Here is a 22,123-nt window from a genome sequence, read left to right as displayed (position 1 = left end):
ATATTACCGCGATGTTCGTAATCATGATTATTATTATCCTTGCCGTCATTATATTTACGCCGTTGTTGGCATCGTTACAGCAACATAGGTATCATCGGCAGTTATTACAAAAGCGCGAGGTTGAATTCACCATAAATATCTCTGTCATTATTTTTTTGTTAGCCAAGGAGCCTTTCGCTCATTCATACTGCCTTTACTATTTATAATATACGTAGCAAAAAAAAAAAAAAAAAGCAGCTGAAAACTGATTATCCAATAGCAGCGAGCCAATGGAGTAAAATGAAATCAAAGGGGGCCTGAGCTTTCGATCCTAGCAGAATCTTTGTCAGAGTCATTTTTGCCTCTTATACATGATATTACACTGTAGGATCGAGGGTATTTTTTTAGATCATGCAGTTAGCACTGTTAACGTCATTTCATTACACTCATTTCATTATGTTCCTTTTTTTTCTTTCTTGAGGTTTACTGTTGTGCTGTATGGGGGTCACAAACAAAGACAAATTAATAAATAAGTATGCTCGTGTAGTATTGAATGGCGGTTATTACATGCCAGCGCAAGCTCTTACTCATGGCATGCTCTGAAATGGCAACAAAGAATTCAATACCATTACTGTGTTCTGGTGTACAAATAAGTTGTTACACAATGTAGCCCCACCGTACATATAAAAGTCAAACTTGTGGCACTGAATGGGACTACCCTGCAGTTTTTAAAGAAGACTTAGTAAATAAATAAATAAATAAATAAATAAATAAATAAATAAATAAATAAATAAATAAATAAATAAAATGAATAAATGTGTTTGTTTGTTTTATTTCAATACGGTTAAAAAACACTATGGGTTATATCAGCCTCAGGGGTGTTTTTCAGTAAGTCCGTATATGAGTTTACAGCAGATAAAACAACACAATTATAATACAGAACAATGGATAACATTCACATCACGAGAAATAACATATTGGCAAAACAACAAAAACAACATCAACAACAGCAGAGGCTGACTGAAGTAAAACAAAAGTCATAAGATACACACACAAAAAAATAATCTTTTACAATATCAGAAATCGTGTTACGTTAGATAATGTGAACGGAGATAGCCGGAAAAAAGATAGATATACCACACAAATATTTTCTCGGTAGAATGTTAATAATGAAAAGGAAAAGATAAAGAGCCAGGAGAGAGAGAAAAGAAGAAGAAGAAGAAGATAGGAGATAGACAGTGTCAAGACAAGGGAAACCGTAAATGAATTGAAAATAAAAGAATACATATCAAAATCAAAAGAAATACAATACCTTTACTGTAAAAGCTATTCCTAAAGTGAATTTGTGGTAATGTTGACATGGATGTTACGTATTATTACACACAAATATATAACAACTAATGACAACAATTAAAAAACAACATCAATAATTATTCCAAAAAAAAGAGACAATAGAGTTCTAAAGTGAAAACTTTGTCAAGATAATCGAAAGTTATCGTGCTGTCCAACAACCACTGAGTTCATGAAGGTCTATGAAATGTAGGAAACGAAATCAAGCGTGGACAGCAGTCACAAAAAAGGGTAGACGACCTAGAAATTAGGAAAATGAGGCAAAATTACAGCAGAAAGATCAGTGTTAAGAATTGTGTTGACCTATCTGACGTACCGGCCAAAATATCTTGTAAGAGTCGGGCCTCAAGAATTTTTCTGAAGGATTACCTAATGAAATCGGCATTTACAGAAAAGAAAAGGAGAGAAAAAAGTAGCTGAACAAGAAGAATATATGTGGCTAACTATCAGACATTCAGATTTCGCCGATGATCAAAGAGCCTAGGTAAACAGCACAAGAGCAGTAAGGGAAGATTGTAACAGATACAGAGATACGTAACAAATGGTGACGACCCAATAGTCTCGCTTGGCGTCGTTGAGCAATTACGCCCTTTGTTGGGGCAGGCGACCACATAAGTGGCCGGCTGGAAGGGCTTAATGGAGGAGAGAGGGTCGTACAAAAGAAGTAATGGCGCTTAAAGAGGGATCACCTTTGTCGTATTTAACGGGATTTGGGGTTTCGAGTTCGCCCTGGCTTCTCCACTGGAGCATCTTCGCATTATTTTGAAGTTGTTTGTTGTTGTTGTTTTTGTGGGTATTTGTGTGTGTGTTGTTTAGTTTATTTTGAACTCTCAAGTACCGAGTAACGTATACGGAGCCACTGCTCAATTTGCTTTATCATGAGTAAAACACGTGGGTGTAACTAAACTTACGTCTAATTCTAGGTAGCAAGAAAACATTTCTCGTCGAAGAGACGTTTTTGTGTGAAGGACACAGGAGAGGAACTAATACAGATTTTTTAAACACATTTCGTTTGATATTTCGATACATGCACATGTCAAGATATCTGAAATATATATGCATGCATGTATTCAGGAAAGACAGACAGACAGACAAACAGACATACAGAGAAAGAGATATACAAGATTATAAGTTGTGTGTAAACTACATCAGTAAAGCTAATAAACCTCCCAAAATGTAGGTAAAGGTGTGAGTTAAACAATTCAATGTAAGTGAACATGATACTGCTATAACTTTTTTACATCCATAAGAATGATTATTCAATCAACAAAAGTTAACTATACTATCAAAAACTCAATTACCGACTTGACTTTTATTGTTGGTGGTTCAGCACCTATATGCATAAGAATATTTCAATCAACATGATGAAGGAAGCAATGTTCCTTTGATTTTTCTTTTATTGTCTGCTCATTACGTTCTGGGCATTTTCTTGAGTTAAACAAAACACTTTACTATATTCAAAAGAAAGTGATATCTGCGATGAAAAAAAATATTCGAAAATTAAAGTACCTCCAAATACATCTATTGCTTTACTGTTAGACAGTGTGTCTTATTATTTCTTTTCATTACAGACAATGCATATTCTGTCATATTTGCCAGTCCATTCTCCCTGCGCTTGATATGCGAGGGTGTTCCTTCGGCCGACAACTGACCCATCGTGGGTTGTGTCACACATTGTGACCCCATGACGTCACTCATGTGACCTTGATGCGAGTCTCTCCAGGACCTCTTAGTATCATTTGCATTCAGACTTCCTTTAATTAGTTCGCGGATTTTCGCGTGCAAGATTGACAGTGACGGAGAGGGAAAAAAAAAACGAGAGAAACTGAGAGAGAGAGAGAAAATTGGAGAGATAAAGAAAGAGAGAGACAGAGGAAAGATACTATAGACGTGAGGAAGAGGAAGAACTACGTGTTGTGCTGCGTACAGCGCACTGAGTTCCTATTGGTCAGTTGCCTGTGCGCGTGTGATCGGGAGAAAAACCAAAACTATGTTGTTCCTTCATTCAGATAAATGGAGGACACTTACTGAGGCGAGGTCCAGAGTACAGAATGCTTAAACATTAACCCAAGAGTTACACAGCTTTGAATTCAAAGTTTGTTTCTACACGACAATTTATAGCATCGTTTTTCCCAAATAGTAAACATCGTTAGTGGTCGCGACAATAGAGAGGAAAGAGAGGATAGGGAGCCCGTTGGCAGGCAGCGCGTGGCCACTGTTTGGTAGTATCATCGCGTCTTTAATGAGCAGGTTCTATTTCTGATCAGCAACATGAGTTCGAGTTCGTATTCCGTGAATCCGGCGTTTTTCCCGACATACCTGCACACCGGGGATCAATTCTACGCCTCGCCCGCCGGTAGCTACGAATTTTCATCTTGCGCTTTCAGCAAGAACCCTAAATCGTCCACCTACTCGGCCAGCACGTCCCCGGGTCTTGTGGCCAACAATAAGTCGCCATGCACGCAGCAGCTGGGCCCAGCGGCAGCGACTTTTTACGGGGGTGGAACGCTGTCGAATTTCCAGACGACCACGGGTTATGTCGATCACGCTGTGACATCGGCGGCCTACGGGACCATTAGTCAGCCGATTTCGCCCACGAGTTCGTGGGACACGAGAATGTCGGCCACATACAACTCACAGTCGACGTGGGGAAGCACGGCGGCGGAACTCGGCGACGGCCCGTACCGCGGGCGAGTGAACGCTTTGGCAGCCGGCTCGGGATGCTTGGTTTCAGGGGCTACGGAGCCCAATAACAACCACTGTTCACAAGTTATGTCTCCGTGCAAGTCAAACTCTGGCTACCCATGGATGCCCGTAGCAGGTATGACAGTATCCTATTTCAATCGTTATCATCTACTTTCTTTTTCAATTGCTCATTGTATCATTTGACCGACCAACCTCTTATTTCCGCATGCACTTATGCATTGTGTAGTGGATAAACTCCCGATGCCCATAGGTGTTATACAACAGTCGAATGATTTAATGTGAAACATAGCATCAATAAGCATTAATTCTGCAGCGTCTTTATTGTGTCTGCATGATATTTAATGAAGAACCAAGTATCTCTGCATCTTGACAGTCAAACACATTGGCTTGTACCCTGCTTTCTATTTCAGATTACTGAGCGGGACTGTGATAATATTTTCATTAAATGTTCGCCAGCAAAAACATTTCTTTTTTGTTGTATGAGTCAGGGCGCTTGGCTTTGCTTGCTTTCTATCTAGAAGTTTCAGTGTCAAAGACATCAGATATTATTTGGATAAGACAGAAGAACATCAAGAAGCTAGCTGCCAGCCTGACTTGGCAAGCTCCAATGGTATCACGTACCGAAAGCTTGAGACTATTGAGAACATTATCCAAGCGATATAAGACCCTCACGTTTATAGCACGCTATGACAATCTCACACCACTATTGGAAATCACTAGCATTGCAGTTAGACACGTTTGCTTTACCTTATCCCAGAGTCCGGTAGCTTTATTCAGTATACGGTGGTATACAAACGTTACAATACTTACACAACTTAATTAGAGGCCCGAGCTTGATATTGCGTGTAATGTGATGTCGGTTAACCTTACAGCGGAAAGCGAACTTTAGTTTCGGCTTCGATCTGAGGGTGATTTCCGTTGAATATAGAAAGTACAATTCGTCAACTCGATGAACAACGGGACAAAAAAAGCCACTTAATCAGGGAGAATGAAGAAAAAAAAAAGATCCCTGATAGCGGCATTTGTGCTGTTGAAAATGAAACGTTAGCTGACTTTAAATTCACTCAATTTCGAGACACTTCGAGATAGGATTTTCCATTTTGAAATTCCCAGACCGTGACATTCTCGTTTTCCTGTTCATGAGGATATCATTATTTTTTACTGTATTTGTTGCATGACGCACGAGTTAATACTTGATTAAGGGGTCGGTATAAAAATGGGTCCAGAAAAATATTGCAAACATATCAATGCAAAGTGATTGTGATGGAACCTATGCACACAATGGTGTTTATTGACATTATTGTTGATATCACATGCGTACAGCGCAAACAGAAGACATCCGAAATGTAAAACAAAGCACAAACATGACAAAGAAGAAAAACCAAAGCGAAGACAATGTAACGGTCATGTGAGGACAATAACTGACGGCGAATTCCTGACGAAATTGTGACGTTTGCACCTTAAAGTGCCGGAGTGCACATTATTGTCGCAATCTGTGTTTTAATGGCGTCATAAAAACCCGAGGCTATTATCCCTGTGAAACAGACGGACCGCTGGGCGGCTGACAGCACGAGCCGGTCCGCCACATTGCATCCCACCCGCGCGATCTTAGACGCGTCAGACCAGTCATAGCAGTGCTATAATCATAATATACTTAAAACTTGATCCTACTGTTGCAACAGATAGGTTTATTGTAGGAGTGGTTGTTGTCCACGTGATCCTGCATTTCGTTTGGAGGCTACGCCCAGAATTAGGTTCACTGCTGTGATTCGTAGTTATCCCGTCATGGAAACACTGTTGTAACTTGTCATGTTCTCAACTTACAGGTACTATGATACCTGTATCATTGTGCAAAATACAAAATTACTGTGGGTGTTGTTTTGTGTCACGTCTTATTGTTACGTAGCAGAGGGCAGTGTATGCTATTCGTGACTTGTACGACAAAACGACCCTTTGTAACAGCGCATTAGCAAATTATGATTAGCTAGTACAACTGCTTGAATACTATACTAATATGAAACAAGATGACATTTTCTTTTTTTTTTCCTCTTGAGTTGATGGTGGCCCATTGCCCTCTGATCAATTACGTTAATGACAAAGTGTGATAGTAAAAGTAATATCCGTGACATTGACCACAAATTTTCATCCTCTGTGTCCTGTTGCTATCGTTTCCCAAACAAGACGAGACATTCATGTGAACTCCTTTGGCAAGGGTGTGGGGGGTGGGGGTGGTGGAGGGTTTATACTGTCCTGTTACACTGGGTCTGGGCCCATGCCATATAGGCCTATAATTCTTCCAAATAATCCAGATCAATCAGTATTATACAGCAATGTTCCTTACTGTATCTAAATACTTATCTACCAGAAATTAATCAAACATTGTGTTGCGATAAATTTCTTCAACTGATTTTTCAACTGATGATTTCAACTGGTGAATTTCTGGCACTGTTATAATTATGGAATCATAAATCATTTGTTCCAATTAATCGAGAACTCCAACATGATCAGCATTCTATCTAAATACAAGGCGTGTGTCATATAGGTCATTTCTGACTGATAGATTTTCGTCATTTCATACGTTAAATCACTTGCAAAGAATGAATAAATTACCTTCTTAACCATCGATGACATTAGAATCACTCAATAAAATCAGTCTTGTATTGTGTTTCTTCACTGATTCGTGTGTTTGTTTGTTGTTGGTTTTTTTTTTGGGGGGGATGCAGATGTTGTTGTTAACTGCTTGATTTTTATTTTGTATTATAGTGCATATAATCTAGTATCACTCAGAAAAACCAGTCTTGTATTTCTTCACTGCTTTGTTTTGTTTCATTTTGGTAAATGTTGTCGACTGTTTGTTTCTATTTCTTGTTTTGTGTTAGTGCATAATATTCAGCATTGCTCAGAGGAAATCCCAGCAGTGTAAAGTTGCACTTATAGAACGTATGGTAATATTTATAATGATGTAATGATAATGAACAATAATTGTAACTGTTTAGACTTACGCTTTGTGTCACTGAAGTTGTATGTTGTATCAAGTATTTTCTTTTAAATATGATATAATAGATTCTCTCAGGCCTGATTCATGTGATTGAGCACTGCAAGGTGGATTACTACGCCGTTTTTAGAAGATACAACATTTAGTGTGAAAATAATTGGAATTTAGAGTTTGTGAAACCCTATTTTCAGACAATTCCCAATTTCTTTTTAACGTTGTTTTATGAAATCTGAATTGAAAAGAGAGAAAAAATCTTCAGGACTGATTGTGATGATGATTATTAGACGACATTACATTTTTTAGGTGTTTTTTTCCCTTACAACAAAAACAGTGAACGATGAGCATGGGACAGTCATGGAAATGTAGAATGAATACATTCTCTTTTAGAAAACAAATTACTCGGAAGTGATGTAAAAAAGAAAAAAAAAGAAAAAGCCTTGACTTCAATAAAGAATGCGATGTATTAATTATTAGGGTAGCGGGTATGCCCGTGTCCTGTTAACAGATCTGGTAACTATCTGCAAAGTTTGACGAGCTCTATAAAGGTGTCAAAGCCATCTGTAAAGGAAGTTATAGATCATGCTATACAAGGATCTCTTAACATCTGTAACCTCAAAAAAGGGAGAAAAAAGTGATTGTTTTTGTTTTGTTTTGTTTTTCTTTTCTTTCCTCTGTATGTGTAGTTCATGAGTGTCCCATCTTCATATTATTGTCACAGCCACGTGTGGCAATAATTCGTGATAGCTTGGCTTGTCTGGGGCTTGAGGAAACTGGAGAAACGGGCTGATAGATTTATCTTGATCAATCAAGCCACTCTTCATTTCCGGCAATCACTTCCCTATTCTGACAATTGACTATAGCTTTTGACCCACTAAACTGGTATGTGCTCTCTCCACAATTTTTTTTTTTTTTTTTTTAGTGGTAACTCGAATCATCGCTCTCTTTCTCTCTTTCTGCTTAGAGATTAAGAGAGAAATTGAGACAAAGGACGCAAACCTGCTCAAATTACCGATAGAGTTTTCTTTTTCATCATCGTTTTGCCTCTTGAATTGAAAGTCACGGTTCGTTAAAGGTACGCTATCATTAATTTTGTTCGAATTCTCCTGATAGCCGCCTAACCCACCAGTGAAGTCAAACTCCTGGAAAGGAATAGGTGCAGTATAATTAATGTAACAGATAACCAATGTTCAATTCCCTCAGAACTACCCTGCTGCATGTGCTATTCTGGTCACGTGACCAGTTAATTCGAAACTTCTCTCTCTTTTGACAATAATTATTATTACAAAGTATAATTGCGATTTCCCTCTCAGCAACGGTAGGTATAGGGGGATAGACACTTCACAATTTCGAGGGTGAGGGGACTGACAACTGATCCAAAATGGATTCAAACTTTCCCAACATTGACCCCATCTTCTTCTGAACGGTTATGTCTTTTTTTGATAGGCGGAAACTGTTGTATTATTACGGTATATTCGATACGTTTTTCTCATCCATTAATTGACACGACCTCTCCACAACCGTCAGCTTTGAGTTTGCAATTTCAGTCACGTGATATTCATTTTCACGCGATTGTTGAAACTTCGAGCTGAAATCCAATACATCGGACTGTGGTTATTTCCCGTGACTGCACTTAATACGAGCATCTGGGCTCGTCGCTTATGTCACTCTGTCGGGGATTGTGATATTCTCCCCCAAATAATATCATGTTTTTTTTTGCTCATGGTTTCAGGCCACAACTCAAAGCAGTAAATCGATGACCATGCAACCCTGTGACATCGGTTGATTGTGGGTACAATCGAAACCACTGTATTCCCATCAATCGAGTCAACTCAACAATTGACTTTGCACTAATAACTCTTCTCACCATATCCCTGAACCTAACTCTTGATTTAGGTGAGTTCTTTCAATCAATTAAAAAAACAGAACAAAAAAGAAAAAAGTCCGCAATTGAAAACTGATACCCTTTCTCTTCTACCAATCAGAGTGTCATTGTAAGATTTTGGACACGTTTCACATACACTGTATGGCAAGATTTACAACATAATGCGACTAAAGAGAGATAACAAAACCGACGTGCAAGCCAGCGGAAGGCATGTATTTAATACCCGAACCAGTGGGGCCAGTGGAGCGGTCACGCAGTCCGCAGCCCTGCCTGGACTCTGGCGATATCCATCGCCCGAGCTTCCGCGTAGCGGGGCGAGGCTGCGATCCACGTCGTTCCGAACATGCGCTATGCGATATACCCATCGCGGCATGACCGTTGTTGTGAACCTGAGAAAGTAGGGAGTACAAAATCCACCAGTCTTCCCCCCGAAACCACAGTTCATTCACAAAAACGCTCGCTCTCACAGAAGGCAGATGAAATCAGCAAAATCTGATAACATAATCACGACAAAACGTACGAAAATCTAACCCTCCCCTGTCAAAAAAAAACCACACACACAAAATAGAATAGGTTTATTTTTTGTGTTTTGCATTATTTGGGTGTCTTTTTCCTCTCTCCCTTCCTTTCGTTGTTATTTACGCTCCGGATGTTCAGCCAATTGGCTCCAAAGGTTTCCCTTGAAAGCGAACGAAAACATAGCATCCTGTAGAGTCAGTATGACAGTTTGGTGGATAACTTCCGAGCCGAAACCTCAATAGCTTCACCATGTGTAGCTCTAGCGACGTTTACACGCAATAGCCATACGATGCACGCACCCTAAATTTAGCACCCTATACACAAATAACACTTATTTTGGAATCGTTTGTTTATAAAACCGTATAAGCATTCAACTTCACGTAATATCTTTTGCAGATTTAGCGCATCTATTTCATTGTCTTCTTCTTATCTGCAAACAAGCATGTACTTGATTGATAATCTATCAAAATCAGTAGTACATAGCCTAAACGTCATTATACGAAAGGAAATATGTGGTAAGAGTTCTCATGAGGGTAAATACACACCCTCGCCTGATGTCACTTTATTTCATTAAAGAAGAACAAAAGCAAAGGAAAACATGATGAACTGGTGGCCATTTTGTCATAGCTGTTATCTACTGATGATTTTTCCCGGTTTAATAGCACACACGCAGATAAAGAAATCCATTTCACCTAAAGCTCCAAAATTGCGTAATGCTGTCGTGAACCCTTTGACTTTATTAGTACTTGTCTGTATTTCTTGTGATTTGTTTGTTACTTGTGTGCCAATAATCAATGTCAATTAAAATCACAGATAGTGTGAATACAAATGAAGAGCTTGCTTGCAAAAGGCGCTAAATCCACAATTTTTCAATGGATTAGAAGCGAGCCCTTCATATATAAATCCATTAACATACACGCTTTCCCTTAGTTTCCTGCATAGCCAATTTTAAACTTGAAATTCGGTGTTTGGCGCGAACCGATGGAGGTAGCGGACCGGTGACAAATTGCATCGGGGTCGGGCTGGGGCGGAGCGAGGACACGAGACCCATTAGCGGACGGGAGAAGGCCGCACGGAGTCGCCAGTCTGTATACAGTGGGATCCGCGATGAAATATTGGCCGATTCTCCCCGTCTGACCCGCCGAAAAACACGGAGGGTGTGAACGTTTCGCAACGGCTCAATCTATCACCGTGTTTGTGTTCTTTTTCGGACACCGTACTTCTCGGCACGCCATGATCAGAAGCTTGATCAGAAAATGAGGGAAAATATCGCTACAGTGTCAAGCACGAACGTGGAAGTGTGTGTGTATGAAGATGTCCGCGTTCGTCGCGAAGCTGTAATTTATTACTTCCGATATTTGGTCAGGGTGCTAAAACAATCTGCCATATTTCTCCCACATGAGAGTGCTTCGTGGAAGCCTTGTTTCAAGAGACAATACCGCACAATCTTTGTAAGAAATAACAAAAAGACCAATGTTGGAGACAGAAAAGTTCGTCGAGGGAAATCAGAAATTTGGAGCAATGCCTACCTCAGTATTGAACATATTCGTCAATAGTCATCGGCAAAAATAGAGTAATGCCTTTTAGTGATCGATCCATTTTAAAATTATTTCCCTCGTAGTAAATTACCCCCGTTCTCGTTAAACTGAATGTACTTTGTAGAAATATCTGTTGAATTCTCTTAAACTTTCACTTTTGTTAAAACTTGGACAGAAATGATTGCCTAAGTTAGTACAGGGTAATATCCATGGATTTGTATAGTGGGTTTTGTTTGTGTGTTTCTGTGTGTGTCGTCTTGAAGGACATGTGATACCCTTAAGTGTTGCTATGTTAAAGACTTGGGCTATAAATTATAGTTCTTCGTATACGGGAGGCAATGGGCAAAAGTTGTGTATCTCGTTTGTATTAACACAGGCATGTATGAGCATCATGAGTATCTTCATTTTCCCTCTTTCTATCTTCCCCCTTTTCTATCTCTCCTCCTCCTCTTCTTTCTCTTTTAAAGTCACCTTTTGTTTCTTCAGCCTTTCTCATGATTCTTTTACCTCAATGGTCAACACAAAACACTCGCATACACATACAAAACTTTACTGGTATTAACAGTGTGATACAATGCTCTGCGCATGTAAGCAATTGTACGTAAATGGGGTCTACATGTTGATGATATCGTGCCGTTGCCTGATTAACTATGTATGATGGAAATAAATTGCCTCAAGGAACTGACATCATCAAGATGAAGAAAATAGTCAACGAGATTTAATGTATACGAGCTACTGGTATACGCATCATACACCAATACGTGTATACATTGCAACCTGTTCATTAACGTGTGTCTTTTTGGCATCAACCTTTAATTACATCCTACGCAATAATATGCACGTCCGAAATGATAGTCGACCCACTCACAGACCTTTGCATTGGCTTCAGTTGCGCTCTGTCAGTTTCACCACACTGTAGGCCTACCGGCCCCGAGTCAGTTGTTCATTAGTTCCTGATAATAAATAGAGATCATTGATCAAAGAGGTTTTGGGTATAAGAGACAGGCTGGTGATGACAATCGGACAGGCAGAGGAAGACCAACCATGTCACTGGCTGCAGCCTCCGGTCAGAAAGAGGGTTGCCATGGTTACCTTCTTTATTGTACATTGTCTTATCTTTTTTATGCTTCTTGGTTTCTTCATTCTGCAAAACGAAAGTTGATTGATGGCACGTCTATCGCCCAACCTGTAAATACCATCGGAGTGGTGTATAGATTTTTACCCGTTTTTCCTCTTTTGCCCTGTCAGAATACAAATTGATCGACTGATCTCTAATCAATGGAAAGGAAAAGATACCTTCCATGAACACTGCAAAAAGTCCGGTATTGTATATGAAACATCGAGCTGGTGTTAAATTTCTGGAGTTCGATCATTTATGGTATTAGATTAACACCTCCGGGTGTCACTTCAAAACATAAAATTTTGAATAGTTTCTATGTAACTGTTCTTCTTGTTGATTTTGAACTTCAACAAGATGATCAAGAATTTTCCGATAAAGTACTTAAGTTTTGAACAAAAAAAAAGTGTGAACACATTGACACCACAGTAACACCAGTTGGTGTAGTCTCCTATTAAAGCTAGTCACCCCCGATGTTTTTTTGCAGTGTAGATGTCAAAAAGCCACCTAGGTACCTTGACATGTGACCCTTCCTTACGAATACTTACGCACTGCCGTGGCAAATCTAAATCTCCAGTCGGTCCTGGAATACCGCCTGGTGTAGAACAGTTTCTTTCAAATGGTTTTCTCAACAAGATTGAAATAATTCTCCGCCTTGAATCTTTCAAGATCAGTCTGTCTTAAGGTACTCTGCTTTATTCTTGCACTTGCACCCCCTCTCTCTTTCCTTGAATGTTTGTAAAGCTTTGTGTGAAACAAAAGTCAAGACGTTTGCTGCACATTCAGCACCTCTTCATGCGCAGTGCAATGGGCTAAAGACATACATTTCATATCAATCGACGTCAATAGCAAATCATTGTAATTGACGTGGGGGTTGACACGTTCTATTAAAGTAAACCGTTTTTTTTTTCTGTAACGTTCTCTGAGACAAAATTAGAACAGTGTAGAATGTCTATAATGACACTAGGTAAGACTTGCAATCATGTAAAAAACACTCCACCTGTCGATGACACCGATAGAAGAGAAAGCAGTATATGTTATGCCTACGATGTAAGTGCCGGCCACTCTAGAATGAGTTTCTTCAATTTTCTTGATTTCAAATACATTATCAAGCCGATCGATTGGATTAGAAGCTAATCTTCTCTGGTGAAGACTCTTTTTGCTCTGTCTTGCTCGTTAACGTCTGTCTTTATTTTCTTCAAAATGACCTGTCATTTATTCAAGCAGACAATGAAATAGTGGCAAGCTGATGTTCTGACGAACCATACATGATTTCACATAGGAAGGACTAGGCATAATCATATTACGCTGTATGTGTGCGCGCGCGCATGTGTGTGTTTGATTAGTACAATACACTTCAGATGGTTCTGCGGAAATTACAAACTTATGGGGCAAAAACTATGATTCTCTTTGCTAATTTTTCTATGAATGCATCTAATCAATCGTGTTAATGTTCAAATCAAGACCAGTAAACTGCATCTTCTCAATCTGCAAAGCATTCGAAATTATATAGGCCTACTAGTATCTTGTTGAATGCATCGACTGTAATGCATATGTCTCCCAGAAACAATTTGTCGTTCATGTAGCAACAAGAAGTAAATAAAACAAAGATAGTAAATTATCCATCGGAATTTGGGTCATAATAATCGTGAGAAACCTTAAGCGTCAAGCGGTGTAGTAAATTAAACTGTGCGTGGACGGAAAGCCCCCCCCCCCCCCCCCAAAAAAAAAAAAAAATGCGAATTTTTTGAGATAGAGGAAGAATAGTTTGATTCAAAGATGGGCACGTGCCTAAACTTTGTTATCATACTGTGCAGCCATCAACTTCCATGACACTCACGGCAATGTTCGCTATTAAGCTTAAGAATTATTCTTGAATCCTATACATATGAGTATCATTAGTTTGGCGCATAGAGAGTTATGCATTAAAAAAAAAAACACCTTGAATTTCCCAAGTTTTCTTACAGGACCTCCAATGGGGGTTAGAGTTTCCTCTCAAGGTTTCAAATCTGAAGTCTTTCTTGTCGTTGTTTCAGTCAATTTTTAATTCGATGGCGTCTTATGTTTTCGACATGATATCCGTCGGAGAAATGGAGTCGGATAAATTGATTTCGGAAAGTTTGTACATCTCTTCATCCAAATGTTTTTACGCACCCCCCCCCCCCCCTTGCATAAAGCCTGACAGAAAATGTAGCAAAGAAGGTAAACAAAATCGCTGAAGGTTTGAGTTAGCACGTTTTGTTAGTTCTTCCGCTGAAAACAAGGAATTAAATCACATCCGTAAACACGGTTGGAGGACGAAGACGAGAAATTCACATTGGTATAGATAAAGAATGTGAAAAAAGGCGTAAAGTCGCCGCGACTGGAAACCACAACATGTATGTAAGGAACACTCTTTTTCTCACTCGCTGTAGACAAAATCATAAGCGAAGGAAAACAGAAGGACGTCGTTTTCGACAAGGAGTTTCGCGTATGACATTTCCTCAGCATGGAAAAATGGAGAAAAAGAAAACAAGAAAAAGATTGAAATCGTTGTGAACCAATAAAAGCTTGCTTTGAAGATTGCTTCGGAATGTATTATGAGTTCAGTACTTTCTCGCAAAGTACAATAATATCAATGACAATAGGAAAAATGTGTTGCACTCAAAATATATTGTAAATGTGTAACCTTAAGTGTTTTACGTGTTTATATAATATACATATATGTATATGTATATATATATAATATATTATATATATATATATATATATATATACGACTAGTAGTATTTTGCTAGGAAGAATTAAGACCACGCCAAAGCATCGGCCTCTCAGTGGGAATATATAGGGGAACCGTGGGATGAGTTAGACGTTAGGGATGGAGTTTACTTATAGAAACATAAAAACACAGAGGGAGAGAGAGAGAGAGAAAGAGAGATAAGAAGTTTAAAGTGCTTGTCCTATGTGTCTAAAAGTTGTTTTTAAGCAATATTCTGTCACTTTTTTGTTTCATTGAAGAAAATAAACAGTTAAGATATCAAATTCAACAAACACATCCCTCCGAGATATTGTGAACCATAAAATTCAGAACAGCACAATAGACCCAAAGTTTCATAAACTTGAGAGATTCTTAATTTTGTGTGTGTCATTTCTTCAAATCGTGTATATGGGGCGTAGGTGTTTTGCAGCTATTATGAGAGTTTGGCGTTGTATACTCAGTATATTATGATCTGAGTCTCGTTGTTAAAAGGTTAGTGAGGGGTAAGAACATCAGTTCTTGTTTGCATAAGAAAAGCGAGTGTACTGCAGGTCATGTCAGAAAAGAGTACGAGGACAACTACTAGTATACGGTACCTATAAATGCCTGGCCACGCAGTTTCTTCACGCGTAAATAAGAGATCATCTGCAGCGAGATCGGCTTATGCGCCTATTAAGATCGGAAGTTTTCAGGGGGACAAAAAGACAGTCTCCTTATTATCACGACAATGATAGGTAACCCTTTTTCTGGGCACTATATCCGAGAAAAACTGCATCAGCTGCTGCATAAAACAAGGAAAAAAAACAACGAAATGAATGTTCCAACACATTAACATGATTGTGAGCTATGTGTAAACATGAACGTAGAATAACATTGTCATTAAAAAAAGGAAAGAACTCAGACGCGTAAATAAATGCTGTGAAAAGAAAAAAAGAGGAACATCATAACTTAATGAAAAATTAACTTTTTTTTTCCTGTATTTCCCGCGTTGTTCATGTTCCATGTATATTTGCATATTGGGCGCAGACACAGCTTCTTCTGTTTTGTCTGTTGGGAGTTTACGAAAAGAAAACAAACAACAAACTTACTGAAAACCCGATAAGTTGTGTGATGATTTAGAATATCGTTGTTCTTTGTTCAGGATTTTTGTTTAGATAGTCTTTATTAATTCTCGACAACAGATCGTCGACTTATGAAGAAACTTATCATGCAGTTCTAGTTAATTTCATTTCAACGAATTTGCCGCCGAATGCATCGCGCAAATCACAGTCATTATACCTATAAAAGGTGAAGAAATTAATCTGTAGGTCTAGACAGCTCGAAGACTAGTGGTCACCAGTAACCCTGGGCATTCGGGCAACTAGATTCATGACTGTTGTTGATTGGTTGTTAAACCTTATCGCATCACTATCGGCTTTTTTTTTTTTGTCCCGTCAGAGGTAGAGTTTAGTTCCCAAGCGGCAATCGACCGTGCCAACTTCCAAGGTTATCGTTTAATTCCGACAGTGATATGCCCTTGTACCACGTTTCCTTTCCTGCTCGTCTGTATTTTTTGTTTGTTTGACTAAATGTATCTTTTCTCTCCCCCCCCCCACTCTCTCTTTGTCGTTTCTGTTTTCACCTGCAAACTGACTTCATGTTCTTTTTATGGTCTATTGATAATGATAATCTGTTTGATCTTTACTCTGCAAGTAATATTCGCAATAAACATTTTCTCTGTCCGCCTTTTTTTTTAAAGAAAAGAGCTTAAAGGTAATGTTTACCATTGGGAGCAGTGATTTAAAAAAAAGTGTTAAAACAAGAGTTATCACATTTGATGCATAATATATGTAGGTCAGTTGTATCATAAAACATCCTGCCATATAAAAGCTTTGCAACAAAGCCAAAAATATACTGAGTAAGGAGATACATGTACATTGTATCACTGTTTTTCTCACTAAACCATAACTGTAGACGGTTTAGTCTAGAAACAAGTTCATTATAGCTATTGTTCACAGTTTGTATATTCAGCAATACTTAACATTGATTATAATAATTACAATTTTTGCATTGGTTGTTTATATCCCTAACCCACATTTAAGAAATATTCTGAAGCACTAAAACTGTTTTGTTTTTTCATCTGCAACTGATAATGTCTATATGCATGTATAATACCTAGATCTATATATAATTTCTCATCGTGTGGTACATAAATCGATTGTGCCATGTATAGATTTGTGTAAATTGTTGTGGTCCTTCAGCAGAAAACATAATACAAGGATGAGGACATATAGGAGGCTAACATATTCCAGCAATGTAACGATGTAATTTCATTGTATATACCACATGCTTAACAAGTTCGTGCACCTGTGGAGAATTTATGCGTGCGGTTTTTTTTTTTCTTTTGTCCTGCTTCCCATTTGAGCACTCAATCACGCATTCTTATTTGAAGCTGCTATGTCATCATCCTTCTTCACGGTGATTTATCATGAATTTTGAAACCATTCTTATTCCTCATCCCAATCACTATAAATTATGAAACTCTGTACCCTTCTATAACTAATTCAAATATCCAAACGCAAAAGTAAAAAAAAAAAGAAGAAGAAATCCTGTGGCGGTTTCATCTAGAAATGCAAGTTGTTCATTGTAGCCGTTTCTTCAGATTGTATTGATCAGGAGAAGCTACAGGTTTGGAAATTGCGCGCTTTGAAGACAATGATTTCGCCTTAGTTATCGTCTTCAGATTTGGTTTCTATTGTCTTTATAATACCACTTAAGATTTCACATTGGACTGGCAAAAGCAGTGTCCAGCTTAAAACTTGGAAATATCAGACGTTATCGAATGGAAAAATTTTCACATGTTGTAAGTTCTTATTGCACTTAACTTTGGGGGGGGGGTGCGATCATTATGATGGTTGTATCGGTATTTATCACCTATCGGTCTGATCAATACCCTCCTTCTGATTATTCATAAAGAACCCCGAAATACAAATAAAGCGACAAATAGGAAACTAACATTATGCATTTACAAAAAAAAAAAAATCAGATAATAGTAAAATCTCATTTTAATTTATGGACAAGTTCACTTAAAAAAAAACACGAAAAAATGAAATGACAAATCAAAACTTTTAACGTTGTTACTCTTCCGACCTTTTGTTAAATGTTAAATTTAAAACTCAAAATGTCAAACTGCTATTTCAGAAATGGTAGAGTGAATATTTCGAGTATCAAATTTAACAGTTACGAAAACGCTGGAGGAGTAGCAACGTTAAAATGTTGACTTACGAATTCATTTTTAGAATGTATGTGAGTATATGTATGAATGTACGTGAATTTATATTCTTACCTAAGCTTACACGAAATATAGTTATATATATATATATATATATATATATATATATATACATGTGTGTGTGTTTGTGTGTGTGTGTGTAAAAACTATTTGTGTCTTTTCTCATGATGTCTGTGACACAAGATTTAAATGGATTTTATAATTCAGTTGATGCATGCTTTTTCGTTTGCTCCAGTCACATGCCAGTATGGCAATAGAAGGTCATCCATGGAAATTCTGAAGACATGATTATTATCGTTTGTGTTCTTGTTCCCACTGGTGCAGATTTTTTTTTTTTTTTAATGAAAGAAAATGATATAGAAATTCATAGACAAGGATACAGATTAATGTTAACATCTTACTTCAAATTCATGATTTAAAAAATCAATGTTGTTTCTAACAGTGATGACGAAAACAAAACGAAATCATTTTTTTTTTTTTAAATATATAATGTAATCGACGCTTTTGCCATGTTAGTAGCTCCGGTAGTCATGATCATGATGATAGTAGTTCCGGGAACATGGTGGAATCACGTGCAATGTTTGAGCCTGGGTATTTTGAAATCTATAAGAGATATTTGTCAACATTTTAAGTGTCTCCAATTACTTAATTATGTAGCGTTACATCCTGGAATGTGACGTGGATGATAACTTCTGTTTAACTGGACAAGCCTCACCGAAACTTATAAAATTTATCTTTTCTTGCTCTGGCAGTTGCAATCGTAACAGAATCTGAAAACATAAAAAGTAAACATTATCCTATTCAAAGTCAAAAGATGAAAAAATCATGCATTATATTGATATTTGTTTGGTAATGACTTCAAATTCTAAAACCAACAACAACGTTTGCCAAATATTTTGTATGTTTTCAGTTTATTTTTTTACTCGAGAAAAAATTCTGACATCGGAAATTCTCCCATACGTCTTCTTGTGGCTTTGCGATGTAGGAGTTCACGTATGTATGTATATGATATGCAATGTATTTTTCTCTCAAATATATCGCAAAATGCATTGTTAGCTACTTTGGATTTTCGTGTCTTTGTTGCGCTATGCGCTATGACTGGTCCGTCAGAACATTCGCCTGTCACGTGTCAATGGGGGATTTTGTTTTGTTTTGTTTTGTTTTGTTTTTGTTTGTTTTGTTTTTTCCATAAAGGTCACAAACTACGTTTTGGTAAAGTTTACCGTTGCTCTTCAGCAATTTCCTGCGAACCCCGTCGATCTGTACTTCCCCCGTAGACTTTTTGTTGTGCACCCTGTGAATCGATTTCTCCTTGAATTGGGCCAAACAAAGAAAAGAAATGCTGATTACGTTAACAAAAAACAGCCACGATATCAAAGATGTTAAAAAAAACCATCGATAACTTAATAATGTTGATCATGAAATATTGTGTTCTCCACAGGCATATCAGTATGTTCACCGATTGACTGATTATGACCAGTGCAACTGCTTGTGTCAGGGATTCTTTGGATTAAGCCTTCGTTGTTTATTTTTCTTTTTGCTGCAGGTCCTAACGTCGGTCTCGAGGTCGGCCGAAAGAGATGTCGCCAGACTTACACACGCTACCAGACGCTCGAACTGGAGAAGGAGTTCCACTTCAACCGCTACCTGACGAGAAGAAGACGCATCGAGCTCAGTCACCTGCTAGGACTGACGGAGAGACAGATCAAGATCTGGTTCCAGAACAGACGGATGAAATACAAGAAGGAGAGCAAGAATAAAGAGGAAGGCGGCTCGGGCGAGGGCGAGGGGGAGAACGACTCGGAATCCACCGGGGCGGAGAGCACTCACAGCGGTGTAACTACGCTCGAAAAGCCCGCACCGATAGTACTCCACGTGGACGATGCGGTGGGGCTCAACGTCGTTAGGCATTCATGAACTTTCGGGTTCCTCGGCATCGAACTAGTGACTCTGTGACCCAGAATTGTGGAAGATTTATCAAATTGATAACTTATATTACAAAGAAGACAAGAAAACCCACAACAAACTATGTTAAAGAGTGTTGAAAAAGTGATGTGTGGACACCAGTCGTATCATATCAAGCTGGGACGTTGTGTGTGTGCATTGTCACTTGGATGTAAATAATATGATAAATCGGAGTGTAAATTATGTACATAATCCGGCATCTTGATGTGTATAGATAGACGTTGTCTCAGTGTGTTTGCAGAGTTCAAAGGTTAACTGGACTGATAGTGAAATTAAGCAGTTATGGTGTGATCGTCTTCACGTGGGGAAGCAGTGATTTCCGCCAGTTGCGGTGTGTTTAAAAAATTCTTGTTTATTTCCTTTGTCTGTAAGTTTGGTTCTGTTCTTGTATTTCATAGGCTGGACGTTCGACGCAGTGACTGCAAAGAAACCAGATAGACTGTGACACTCACACAGCTGTATGTTTACAAAGCAGTCCCACCTTCACAGTACTATAGTTTAAATTGCTGCACACACTTATTGTGCTAATGTTGTTGTACAGTGATAACAGAAGTAAACTGAAATCGCGTCACAATGGACGCAATATACGTTAAAAGGCTGTTGATTTTTTACCCCCATCAATACGAGATGCCTTTGTAGCATCTTAGAGGACTTGTCATCGCTTTGACTCCGGTTAACTGGTGCATGTTTGGAATGCCACCAAAAATGTTGCCAAATATGTATGATTCAGAGACTACAACCTCGCCCTGATATCATTTTTCACGGTCTCGTTAAATTTAGACATTTGTTACTAAAAGTGGCTACGGACTAGGACAGAGCATGATGGCACGCTATTTTAGTATATCTTACCTCAATTATATCATTCCTTTGTGCATTCTTGTTGATTTTCATGAAGAAAAAATCTTACATTTGCCGAGATTTTAGAACGATTTTTTTCTAGGTGTTTCGAAACTATTTTGGGTCCTTGGTATATCCATTCTACAGCAGCGAACGAGTATAGCTCTCATTTATTTTGCTATTAATCCTACAGTTTTAGGACTACAAAGATAATGTGAGGCGACGCAATCTTATGGTTGAACGCATAATTCGTTCATGTTATTAAACGACAAGTGTATGTCTATTCAGAAATTGTGCGAATTGGCTACGGAGTAGTACAGAGAATGATGGTAATTGTTTTTTAAATATCTCTTACCTCAGTCATATCATTCCATCGTGCATTCTTGTTGATTTTCATGGAAGAAATCTCACATTGACCGTTATTTTACAGCGAACTTTTTAAAAGGTGTTTCGAATCTAGTTCTCATGGTTTGTTAGGTCTTATAGGTCTGTGGTATATCCATGCTACAGTGGCAAACGAATATTTTTTCTCATCCGTTTTGCTATTAATCCAACAACTTTAAGACTAAAAAGACAATGTAAAGGAACGTACTATAAATTAAACGCATAGTTCGTCCGTGGTATTAAAGGCGAGAAGTGTAAGTCTTTTCTAGTTGATGTCATGCATATTATTGTTCGATTCATTTGTGTTGGAATATTTAAGTAATTTTGACAATTCTACGTAACGTAGATAGTAATGTTCTGGCAATAAATGGGAAAAAAGAAGAAGACATTGTTAGAAATTGCAGTTGCTCCAGTGGAAATCAAAAAGATTCAAAATATATAAACATGTGTGCTACTACTTGGGTCATGTTATAACTGCACCGAGCACGCAGGGGAATTTGTTAGTTGTGCATCGTATGAACATAGTCTCCTTTGTAAAACGGTATCATTGCAGGGGCATCGGACTCCATTATCAACTAGGCTGATGAAGTAGGTTGGTTTAATGATACTGGAAGTAACCTTAAACAAAAGATTCCCTTGGAATTGCTTCTTATCACTATTATCATGATATTAGTCAATGTCGTTATCAATATTTGAATTTTCACACCAAGATACACGGTGTGGTATGTACGATTATTGTCACCGTCTTGCACCAGAAACGCAAAATTATAACGAAGGCGTAGTTTTTCCAGACGCACGATCAAATAAAACAACAAAATGTCGATGTGCGGCTTTTGTTTTTTG

At 38.2% G+C, this 22,123-nt stretch overlaps 1 protein-coding gene across 1 annotated transcript; it reads left to right on the top strand.

Moving 5' to 3' along the window:
- The first annotated feature begins 3,354 nt into the window (after positions 1-3,354).
- LOC139736463 (homeobox protein HB1-like) lies at positions 3,355-21,906 on the top strand. The gene is made up of 2 exons (XM_071647214.1): positions 3,355-4,150; positions 19,641-21,906. The coding sequence occupies exons 1-2, from the start codon at positions 3,601-3,603 to the stop codon at positions 20,009-20,011; spliced, it is 921 nt and encodes a 306-aa protein (XP_071503315.1). The 5' UTR covers positions 3,355-3,600; the 3' UTR covers positions 20,012-21,906.
- Positions 21,907-22,123: the final 217 nt, after the last annotated feature.

This window comes from Diadema antillarum, unplaced genomic scaffold (assembly GCF_040938485.1).
Source record: "Diadema antillarum isolate AM-2024a unplaced genomic scaffold, OU_Dant_1.0 seq00000649_RagTag, whole genome shotgun sequence".
NCBI classification, from domain to species: domain Eukaryota; kingdom Metazoa; phylum Echinodermata; class Echinoidea; order Diadematoida; family Diadematidae; genus Diadema; species Diadema antillarum.
This window is presented reverse-complemented; position numbering and strand designations above follow the sequence as displayed.